At 40.1% G+C, this 11,126-nt stretch overlaps 1 protein-coding gene across 1 annotated transcript; it reads right to left on the reverse strand.

The window, feature by feature from the left end:
* Positions 1-491: 491 nt before the first annotated feature.
* LOC117388418 (TLC domain-containing protein 4-B-like) lies at positions 492-10,834 on the reverse strand. Its single transcript, XM_033985964.2, has 7 exons — positions 10,461-10,834; positions 6,633-6,802; positions 4,987-5,076; positions 4,841-4,899; positions 4,644-4,738; positions 1,570-1,643; positions 492-1,487 (listed from the first exon to the last, which is right to left on the reverse strand). Exons 2-7 carry the CDS (start codon positions 6,785-6,787, stop codon positions 1,169-1,171), a joined length of 792 nt encoding a protein of 263 aa, XP_033841855.1. The 5' UTR covers positions 6,788-6,802; positions 10,461-10,834; the 3' UTR covers positions 492-1,168.
* Between the last annotated feature and the right edge of the window lie 292 nt (positions 10,835-11,126).

Here is an 11,126-nt window from a genome sequence, read left to right on the forward strand (position 1 = left end):
TATTTGGAAAACGCTGCCTTGTCCCCTCATGTCCCTGATTGAACTGGACACACTACCATTCATGTTTGTCATGGACTTTCTTGTAAATCTTCAATAAAAATAAATAAATACAAATAAAAGTAAATAAAAAAAATATATAAAAAAATAAAAATAAAATAAAATAAATAAAATAAAAATAAAATAAACAAATAAAAAATTAATGAAAAAAATTGAAAAAATAATAAAATAAAATAAATCAGATAAATAAAAATGAAAGAAAGAATAAAATAAAAAAACGATTAAATTAATAAAAAGTAAACAAATAAATAAATAATAAAATAAAATAGAACAGAATAAAAAAAAAAACTAAACAAAGAAAAAACACAACATAAAACAAAATAAAACAAAACACAATAACATAAAACACAATAAAAATAAAATAAAATAAAATAAAAAAGAAAAGAAATGTACTCCCAGACGCTTAAAATGTTAAATTGTTGAGCTTCATTAGCGCTAACAACTCTCTAAATCCCATACCAGGAGGTTTTCAGGGACATAAATTATTGCATCATTGTGTTAACTTTCCATGTTAAATAAATGTATGAACGCCTTGATCCCAGCAAGGCAAAAAACATAGAAAAAAAGATACAGCTAAAATAATAAAGTGATCATCGTGTTGAATCTGTAAAAAACATTACTCAGACCACATAATAAATTAATTCATAGCTTGGCAAAACTGAATCGGAAAAAACAGCAAAATTATCCCACAAAATAGAAGAGTTTATGGCACCATCCAATCAGTTTCAAGGATCACTGTGACTGCTGCATCAACATTAACTTCTCCAACACATCTGACCTGTGGACATGGACAGGTTATGATGATATTAGAAAAAGCAGACATTAAAAGTTTCTCTAAATATATTAAAAGGAACACTAATAAGAACCGTAAACTTTTTGACAGTTTGTGTGTGTTTTGGGTAAATCCGTCCATAGTCTGTGTACAACCTCCTGCTAGCGTTCTCATGAAACAAGCTGGCCATGCAGAGTATTGCTAAGAGGTTGTTTCATGGCTTATGTTTGGCCGGGTTGGTGGTCCATTCACGTACATTTCACACTGTATGGGACTTCCCTTATCCTCCGTTTACATTCGGTAAGTTTGTGTCTCATTTCGAGCATCGGATCCGTCATCTTAATCCGATTTTCCATTTTCCTGCAATGTATCTACTTTATTTTTCCGCGCTGATCGAAGAACCTTGTAGCAGCCTCTCGCTATTTTGTGCATCCACATGACGTTCATAATGTCCAAACAGATACTGGAACCGATCCAGGCCACTCGCCCGCCCCACGGCACCAGGTAGAAGGCCTCGGTGCCGTACACAGCGTACATACGGCTGTAGTACACCGGGATGACGGCGATACGGACCATGAAAAACACCACTGCCATAGCAACGCCGTTCGCCATGTTGGGTCGGGAGGACTTGGGGTATCCTAGGACCTCAAAGAACCAACTGAAACACAAAGTTAGCGACAGGCATCAAAGTATTTACGCTTTAAATGGTGGCGTGGTAGGTCCTGTGCGCAGATACATACCGCTGGTTAACACATGGAGTGGAGAATTCTGCTAACAGGCGGAAGTTAGCAAAATAAGGCAACATCCCTTGACCCTGAAATATTGAGGTAAGAACAGGAGAGGAGCACACATGAAAGTGACAAATAGGATAAAAAAAAACTCTTGGAACAGTCACGTGTCTCCACATAATCCATGGGTTTCAGAGTGATGGAAATCTAACACTGCTGCAGAAAGTAACAATTCAAAACTACCTAACAGAATGGGGGAAAACTGGAAGCTGAAAACTAAAGAGTCCACACTGTAGTGTTCAATGTTTTTGTGGTCTAGGATGTTGTTGGAGCAGTTTCACATAGTTTCACACAGGCCTTCATTTTGTTTATTTAAGCCATATCTTAGTATACAAGATGTGTCTGGTATTTGTGTCCTCAAACACACAATGGAACTTGGGAAACATGCAAACAGGCCAGAGTATCTAATCATTTGGCATTTCAATAATAAATAACAGAGCAGATTTTAAAACAGTGTCCACCTGGTCAAGTCCTTCTCGAACAGATGAGCCTTGGTATTTTTTAAATCATGTTTTGTGGTGAATAAATAAGTTTGTGTCTAAAGAAAAAGCAGAGAGACATAGAAATGTATCAATAATGTCAATAATGACTGCAGACTGATTACAGACATTTATGTTTGTACCTGTTTTTTTTTTATTTGTGCCAAGGACACAGATGTCTATATGTTAAGATTGTGGTACAGGCAGACGACCAGCCACAATTGAAATCCATGTTTTATGTATCACAATAATGTAAATGTTGATATGAATAAACTAAATCAGCTAAAGATGAGTTACAAATGTAACTAGAGTTCCATGAATCCTGGATGACAGAGAACAGTGCTGAAAACACTGACTGCTTGTCCTCACACTGCCCTCTAGTGGCCAGTAGGATGAAGCAGAACTCACTCTGTCCTAGATGTTACCGTCATTTTAAAGAAACACGTGTCTGATGTTTGTGTGATGTGTGCACACGTCTGTGATTCTTACCTTCAGACCTGAAACAAAGGCTTTTATTACAGATACTTACTATGTGAGACAAACACACAGTTAAACCTCATATATTTCCTGCTAGCATTACCATGCTAATACCCCTAGGAACTGGTAAGTCCATACTGTGACTGGGCATCATATCTGCTCAGTGCCACACAACAGCAATAACAGCAGACAAGAAAGGAATAGAGCGCTCCCCGTCTAGATCAATGCGACCCTGTTTAATGACTCGGACCCAGTTTAATGACTCGAACTCTTCTGGTAGTTTTTGCATGAACACGAGTGACACGGCCCATGTAGTTGGTAGATTTTGCATGTGGGGTTTGAAAGGGGCTTTTGATGTTAAAGTCAGCAGAGAACACAGAGACTCACATGTTTACATCGATTAGAACAGAAAGATGCCGCCACAGAAAATGCAACACACTTAATACATTGATAAGAGAGCATGCATTAAAGGCCCGTTCAGCCATAACTAACATTGTTATTGAGAATCACACAGAGAAAGACATACATTTCAACGGACATTAGTGGTTGATATATATCTGCAATGTATATCGAGGATTCACATACAAGTATTAGTCAGTATACAGCTTAACGTGAGCTTTTAGTAGATCGTTAAAGTGTTAAAGCGCCTCGTTTTCATTCAGAGGCCTTTTACATGTTAACACAAACACTTCCACATAAACACATTTGACACATTAAACTAAAACTATGACAAACGACACATTTGACTGTGTACAAAACTAATGAAACGGACATTTTGTTTTCTGGTTTTGGTCAGAACTACTCTTTAGAAACAGTCATGAGTGTCCAGTGACAGTATGGCCAACCTATTCTCGTTTACCATCCGTGTACATACAGGTGCTTGCTCTGTCCATCAAACAGGTTGTAGCACAGCGAACACAGTATTTTATGGCTCCAATGACTTAAAAATGTTTGGCGTATCAGTAGTGCAGAGACTATTTTTAGCCTACGACTCAGAGGAAGAACAATGCACTCTGTATCGCTTTTTAACATCAATTTAAAGTGGAAAATATGCCAAAAATAGGATGTTTTTTTCGTTCTGAATCGTTAAAATCGTTTTCCATTTGTCCAATAAGACTTTAGTGTAGTTGCTTCCTTGGTCAACAGTGTGATAGCAGAAGTTAGCACGACTAGGCCTTGACACAAAGCAGAAATGCAGAAGGTACTGAAGGTAGGGAGAAGAATCAGTGAGTAGGGTAAATACGAGTTGTTAGCATGCATAAAAAAAAAAAAAAAACCTGTCTGCAAACAGTGCTTCATGCTCACAGCTGCCATAGCTTGGACAAATTCAGTTCACTTCAGATTAGCGACAACAAAAGGAACCCGCTATCAAATGAAGAAAAGCACAGAAACCGTAAGGGTAAGGTGAGGAGGGAAGGGGCAGCCAGTTCCATCATTCCATGCAAAAAATACCAAAGTCATTCAAAGTCTTTATTTATGCAGATACTCTCATTGACCTGGAGGGTGTAAGATAAACCCAAAAGTGAACAGCGGCACTGCCCTAGATGAGTCTGTCCCGCACCACCTCGTGTTTTTATCCGCTATTCATCAGCGACGCAAAGATACGGGAGCTACAGTGTTACAGTCGACAGATGTGAGTGTCGACATTTTGATTTTGTTTGGGCTCAGATTGAACAAGAACATGGAGCAAACTGATAAGTGGAAGAACAAGGATTCGGACGTGTGCCAATTTGTCAAAAGGAGACGTGGGTGTAATTGATTTATGATGTAAACTTCATCCAATCAAAATATGAAAGTCAATAAAGTTGGAAACACACCAGGCGTTATCTTATCCAGCGATATTAACAACTTCTAACTACCTTCTACGTCCTGAAATGTGCAGTTTGTCCTTAGCTAACCTTGGATTCTGTGAGGTCATCTGAGGTAAACTAACATTAGCTTTAGCAACTTCTATCTGTTTTGTCGTCTTCCTGCCATTTAAGCCTCTCATTAAGGACAGAGCTGTTCACTTTAGGTTGTCTCCTTCCCATCTTGCCTGCACATATTGCTACTGGACAATAGGGTACTCACCAGTACATAGTAGTAAGCATACAACGCTGCCAGATGGTGAACTACAAAAAACTTGTCGCCTATCGCCTTCCAATAGTAAAATATTAGCAGCAGATCTAAAAAAAACAACAACACAGAAAACAACAAAAACGAGCTAATTAGATTTCACACATTTTATAATTATGGAAAAGGTGACATTTGGAGTAGAATCGTCTCACCAGAAATGAGGTAGCCAGTTGTAATGGCAACATTAGTCTTCACTAATGTAGGATCTCCCCTGTAAAAGGCACATTTCTTTTGGTGTTTGATTTGAATAAAAGAACATAAGCATTTTATTAATTGTGTGGCTTAAGCGAAATCTCACCAAACTGGGTCTTCATTGACAGCATCATCGAAGAACAAGATGTAAAGACAGAACAGCCCGACTAACAAAGCGTGAAAGGTCGATACTGTCCTGAAAAACACAAGTAACAGCGCTCAGACGTTTACAATTTACCATTCTTCTAATTTTAGGACGATTATTTACGTTTTGATGTGTTTGTATTGTGATTTTAATGCCTTTCTTATTCCGTAAAGCGATTTAAACTACGCTAAAAACTTGCCATGCCTTGCGCCGAGTTAATACAAGAACGATGTGTTATTATAAATGAGAAAAAAACAGCTGAATTGGCTGAATATAAAAACGCATTTGGAGAGCTCTGTGAATGAGCCGACAGCCTGTGAGAGCTACACAAAGATTGAAACCAATTAGACTGAGAGATTAAACACTGCTGCAGGGTCACACACTGCCAGCCATCCGAGCCCTCAGACGAACTGAGCCACGCTTAGCCATCAGTCAGACGGCACAAGCAACTGTAAGTAAAGCCCCAGCATGCACCGGGAGCGCAACAAAATATGACTTTACACGGGATCATAAATCACCGTTTCAATTTCACAAGTGCACTAAAGAGCCGCGAAGCCAGTATGAATGAAATCTGGAAATTATTGATTATAGCAGTGAGTCGAGCCCAGTGAAATGTGTCGACACGAGCCTGGTTCATTTGTTCTGTTCTGTATTTATTGTAAAAACCTGCATTTAATGATTTTTTATACTGGTATGGACTGTAGGACACATACTGTATAGGACATGGGGACATTTTAGTGTACAGTTGTCCCTCAATTCATCTTTCAGGGCCTCGTACTTCTGCGTTTTGGTTTTTTCAGTGTATGAACGTGCATTGTGTTGTGCGTCCTGATTGGCTGTTGGACTGTAGACCATTGTGTTGTGCGTCCTGATTGGCTGTTGGACTGTAGACCATTGTCCATCAGTCTCCTCCGTGCCGTGTCTCCTGTCCAGTACAGAATGTGTTCAGACAAATTTACATAAACGTTGGATCGCAGTGTGACTCTGAAGTGCTGTACGTTTGCGATTTGTTTTCTCCCCGACAAAACCCACAATGTCGACGAAACGTTCTGCACCGACAAAGACGCCGACGAAGGTTTGAACTTTGAGAGAGTTTAAACGAGAGAGAAATGTGAGAAAATGTTAACGCCTGTGTGAGAAAAGTGTATAAAGTGTGTGGTGAGGGGTTTTACAGCAAAAAACATATAAAATAATTGTAAAAATAAAGCTGATACTTCACGGATTTTGCCTGTTGCGGCTTATTTTTAGAATGTAAACCGCGATAAAAGTGTTCACCTGACCAGGGACTGCACATGGAAAGGAGCAGTAGCTAAATCTGGTGCAAATCATCTCTTCTTTTGTAAGATTCATAAATTTGTACATGGTCCTGACAAATAAAGATAAATAAAAAAAAGAAAGAAACAGCCAAGCACAGCAACTTAAATCAGATTTTCTCCAAGTAATTTCCCTTGTGGATCAAAAACGACTAAGTTATTTCTATAGAATTACACAACTTTTGACGGAGAAAAGTAGGTGACGGGAAGTAATGCCCAGGGACATGAAAACCTGCAGAGCCAGCTCTTCGTGCAACCTGAGGACATGCACTATCACCCATTTTCAGAGGCTACCTTGAGTTCCACTCCACCTTCTGCTTGTCAGTGAGGCTGATGAATCCTGGACTGATGCGTAGCGATATCCAGGGGCTGACTTTGTGGAAAAGCCACTGGAAACTGAAGAAACTTGTCACCGAGATGGTGAGGATGAGCTGGCTGAATGGGTCCATGGCCACGCGACTCCACTGTAAAACAGACGAGAGTTTAAACACACTTATTGACAAACTGGATATCGCACGACGGTTCAGGGCCAGTCATAACATCAGCTCTGTTTGTTTTGGGAAGGCACTGGTAAAAGCGCACCTGCCAACGCGCCCGATAAATGTTCAACCACAGACAACCGCAGAGGGAGCACAGTACAACAACTTCTTCAAGGATTATAACTGTAAGTCTAAAAACTGTAACTACGCCTGTCGTCATAATCACTACATCGACTGGCACGATATATTTCAAGGATCTACACCGTTACCTCACCTTTCTTTAGCTGTAAAAACGACCTCCCTATGAGCCCCGTAGACTTTTCACATCACCTGCGACGAGTCTCCCGGTGATTCCTCGAGTTCACACCAAACACAGTCAAGCCTCATTTAACTCCTGCGAATCCCAAATGTGGAATTCTTTACCAAAAAACCTCTGCGTACGAATAAAAAAACGGCAAAACGAAGCATGAACTGAACCTGGAAGTTGGAATTAATGGCGAAACTCTCCATGAATGTATATATTTATTGACAATTTTAATGTTTTAACGGTTTAACTGATCATTTGTGTTAGTTACGTGTAAATTGCAAACTGATTTGACTTGCATATAACAAGATTTGAGCTGTAGCAGTTTGAACAAATGGCTTCTACGGCTAATCATTGTTGACTTTTAAAGATACTGTCTATTTAAAAATGGTTCACTGACTCGATCTTGCGTTATTGTTACTGAGCCTGTTGCAAAGTAGCGTCAATATCATCGTTTATCTCTGGAGTAAAATATCAGATATGTTTCATGTTCATGTTCGTGACAGGCCTAGTAAACGGCTAAATTAATAACTTTAAATGACTCTCTACTCTATTACAGATCCAAACTAACAACTAAAGTGTTTCGTTGTTATTTATTTATTGCATCTCATGTGTTTTTTTTAACAATATGGCAGATTTTGAACAGTTATATGCATGTATTGTACAAATGACATACAAAAATTACAAAAAATAAAATAAAAAATAACAATAATATTAAAAATAACACACCAGAACCAGAACAAAGGGGAACAATTGCATTTAAATAAAGTCTAATCTTAGTGGTTTTACAGAATCCAACCAGTTTTTCCATATATTTTCAAAAATCTCTGTTTCTAATCTTAAAGTATAAGTCAATTTCTCCATAACATAAATATCATGCATCACATCAACACAGTTTTCCATTTTTGGTGCCTCTGCCCCTTTTTCCCCCGCTAGCAACAGGAACAATTAACGAAAAAACAATTTAATATTCAAGTTTTTTCAAATTAGCCTCAGGTTTGCCCAAATAGAACAGTTCAAAAGTGTAAGGAAGGTCTTTATCTTTACATTATCTATACATTTCTTTAAATCTGCCCAGTAATTCTTTAACGAGGGACATTTTGAACAGTTTTGTGGTATAACTGTGCCCTAGGGTTATTTTGTCAGTGGCATAATTATCATTTATTGTCTGTATTTATTATATCGCACTTCAAAACGTGTTATCGTGTACAGCAACGCACTGGCTTAAAAGTTTTGCGCTGTATCGTGCCTGACATAGAGCTAAACATAGTCGAAAATGAGACTAGATCCTGTGTACGTTTCAAATAATGATTAACCCAAAGGAAAACATATTCAGAGGAACCCGTGTAGCACCAAAAGGCAACCCACACACCAAAGTTTGAGAAACACCGGCTTAGATCATTGTAAATACCACAATAAAACACTAATAACCCACTAACACACACGCTGTTCCTCTCGCTGTACATTTGGCAGAAGGGACGGGGAAGGGCACAGCTCGCTCTCGTCCTGACAGCTCATCCCGGACAAGGAGCTGTCAGTTTAGTCACTGCTGGAGTCAGCCGGGGAAAGCAGGACGCGCCTCCAGGCAAATGCGTACAGGAAGATTAAAATAACGACCTCAGAACTTCAGCATATTTTTAGCGATCCCACAATATGTATTTACACAGCACGAGCGGAGCGGGTTTTCTCAGGATGACATAAAAACAGAAGTGCAATCGTGCAAGTGTCTAAAATGCAATTTCACTTCTCATTAACTGGGACCATTTTCAATTGTACCATTAAGATTTTTCTATATATTATGATTTCTAGACCAATTTAGTGCCGTTTTAAAGTTCACGTGTTATTCTATTTTCTGATCTATGTTATAATGTTGTTTCCTCATCACAAACAGACCTGTATTTGTGTTCTGTTTCATCGTTTCACACATGTTTAACACGCAAACAAACCTGCACACTTAGCCCGAGTTCTTCTCTCAAACTGAAAACGCTCCGTCCCACCTTGCGATGTCATTAAGTGGTAATACAGGAAGTGCTCCGCTGTGTTTTTAAACTCCGTACACCTTCATTTCTAGAATCATTTGGATCATTTCAGCCCCGGATTTCAGCCCGATCTCTACTGAACTTAAGGTAAAACGTGGCTGTTAGCTTGAAAACTACCACTTCATGACATCGCAAGATGGAACGGAGCATTTTGAGCTTTGGAGATGTAACAGACTAATAATAAACACGTGTAATGAAACAAAACACAACTCCAGGTCTGTTTTTGAGCAGGTAACAGCATTATAACATGACTTAATGCTCATGAGAGTCAGTTTTGTGTCATATAGAACCCACCAAAAGGGGTTATTAGCCTAGATAGCTCCCCACTGGACCAATAATAGCAATATAACATGCAAACTGGCTCACGGCCAAGTTATAATGGTGCCAGAGGTCAGCTGTGGCCAGTGTGCGAATCCAGACTAGTGAACTGTTGCATGAAAGCTGCAGAGCTATTTAAAAATGAACTATAGTGACTCTGTGCAAAGCAGCTCCTCTCACCTCACTTCAGGTCCCCATGCAACCGGATGTGGTTTGAGTGCATTCGAAAGTCCTGTATTTTAAAAAGAAACGTGCAAATAACTGTCTGCTGTGAGCTGTGTGACTGGAGGAGACCTGTAGACCTTTGCTCAAGGACAAATAGTAAAGTAGTAACCGCTTAATGACTTGGAAATCGTAAAAAAAAAAAAAAAAAAACGTTTCAAAAGCAGACAAAATAAAAGTAATTTGTGTGGAATGCATTCAGCTGAAGGTGTTAATGGCACGACAAGAATGTAAATAGAGCCTCAATGTAAATACCTCAAGCGTGCGTCATGAAAGTAGCCCCATTGGCTCACTCAAAGATATATTACTAGACAGCAGCTTACCCCATATGGCCTAACCCCCAGAAGGCCTCTATAGTTTCAAACGGCCTGGACAAGACTGTGTTTCATGTTCTAGGAAGCAAGCAACACCGGTTCTTCCCCCTGATGCCATCTGATAGGCCTGTGCGTCCAACAACTGGCAAGTGCGGCTATGCGCGTGCGTAAAAAACGGGTGGTCCTTTTTATGAGCGACCAGGAAATGACACCCCTATGGCAAAACTTAGACGTATGTGCATCGCTGTATTACCTCGTAGCGACTAAGCAAATAGAAAGAACGGATTTGAACGCGCGTTGGAGAGCGTCAGTCCACGCCGCAGCGCTGTCTGTGACCAGCTGCTGTCGTGTTTTTTTTTTTTTTTGGCGCTGTGTTCTGTTGAAACGAGGAAAGCAAAGCGACCAAATAACACTGGCCTGTTCCACCAGCCCCCCCAAAATCTTACCTGAGACGTGCATTAAGAAGCCCGGGCTCGCACTTTCACTATTTCAGCTGGTTTGGCTCGTGCGTCGCTCGTGGAGTCGTGAACGCAGATCCGCAGCTCCAGCCTTTCCGAGTCATTTTTGATAAACAACACACAGACACAGCGCCTTCTCCTCCCCTCCTCGTCCCCAACACGCGTCCAAAAACAGCGCAGATCCTCACAACTTGTAGCGGGTGAGGGGCAGAGGCGAGCCCGTGCCAGCCTTCTTCTTCTTCGCCGTGTTGTTTACTGACATTCCCATCTATCCAAAAAAAAAAACGTGCGTAATTGCAGAGGCGCAGCGCAGTCAAATCACGCAGCTCGACGCTCGATTACAGGGATGATTGGTGGTGGGAGGAGGGAAAGAGAGAAAGAAAGAGAGAGGGAGGGAGGAAGAGAGAGAGGGAAAGGGGTTGAGGGTGTTGATTTTTTTTTTTTTTTTTTTTTTTTTTTGAGGTGGTGGGTGCAGTCTCCCCCATCTCATCTCTCTGCCCCATAGCGATCAAATTACAGCTGAAACCTTAAAGACACAGGCGCAGGAGAAACAAACACTGGACTGGTTTGCCCAAGAATAGCATTTTTCTATAAATAGCCCAACCACAAAGACCCCCACAGCGTTTGCGCAGGCCTTTAAAGGTCCTGTATCAC

The sequence above is a fragment of the Periophthalmus magnuspinnatus genome, chromosome 20 (genome assembly GCF_009829125.3).
Source record: "Periophthalmus magnuspinnatus isolate fPerMag1 chromosome 20, fPerMag1.2.pri, whole genome shotgun sequence".
NCBI lineage: Eukaryota > Metazoa > Chordata > Actinopteri > Gobiiformes > Gobiidae > Periophthalmus > Periophthalmus magnuspinnatus.

Coding starts and splice junctions, on each gene's coding strand:
- LOC117388418 (XM_033985964.2), bottom strand. CDS start 6,787: ATGGACCCATTCAGCCAGCTCATCCTCACCATCTCGGTGACAAGTTTC. Junction 5,077..6,632: donor AAGGTGGAGTGGAACTCAAG/GTAGCCTCTGAA, acceptor TGTGTTTTTCAG/GACAGTATCGACCTTTCACG. Junction 4,900..4,986: donor GTCAATGAAGACCCAGTTTG/GTGAGATTTCGC, acceptor TGCCTTTTACAG/GGGAGATCCTACATTAGTGA.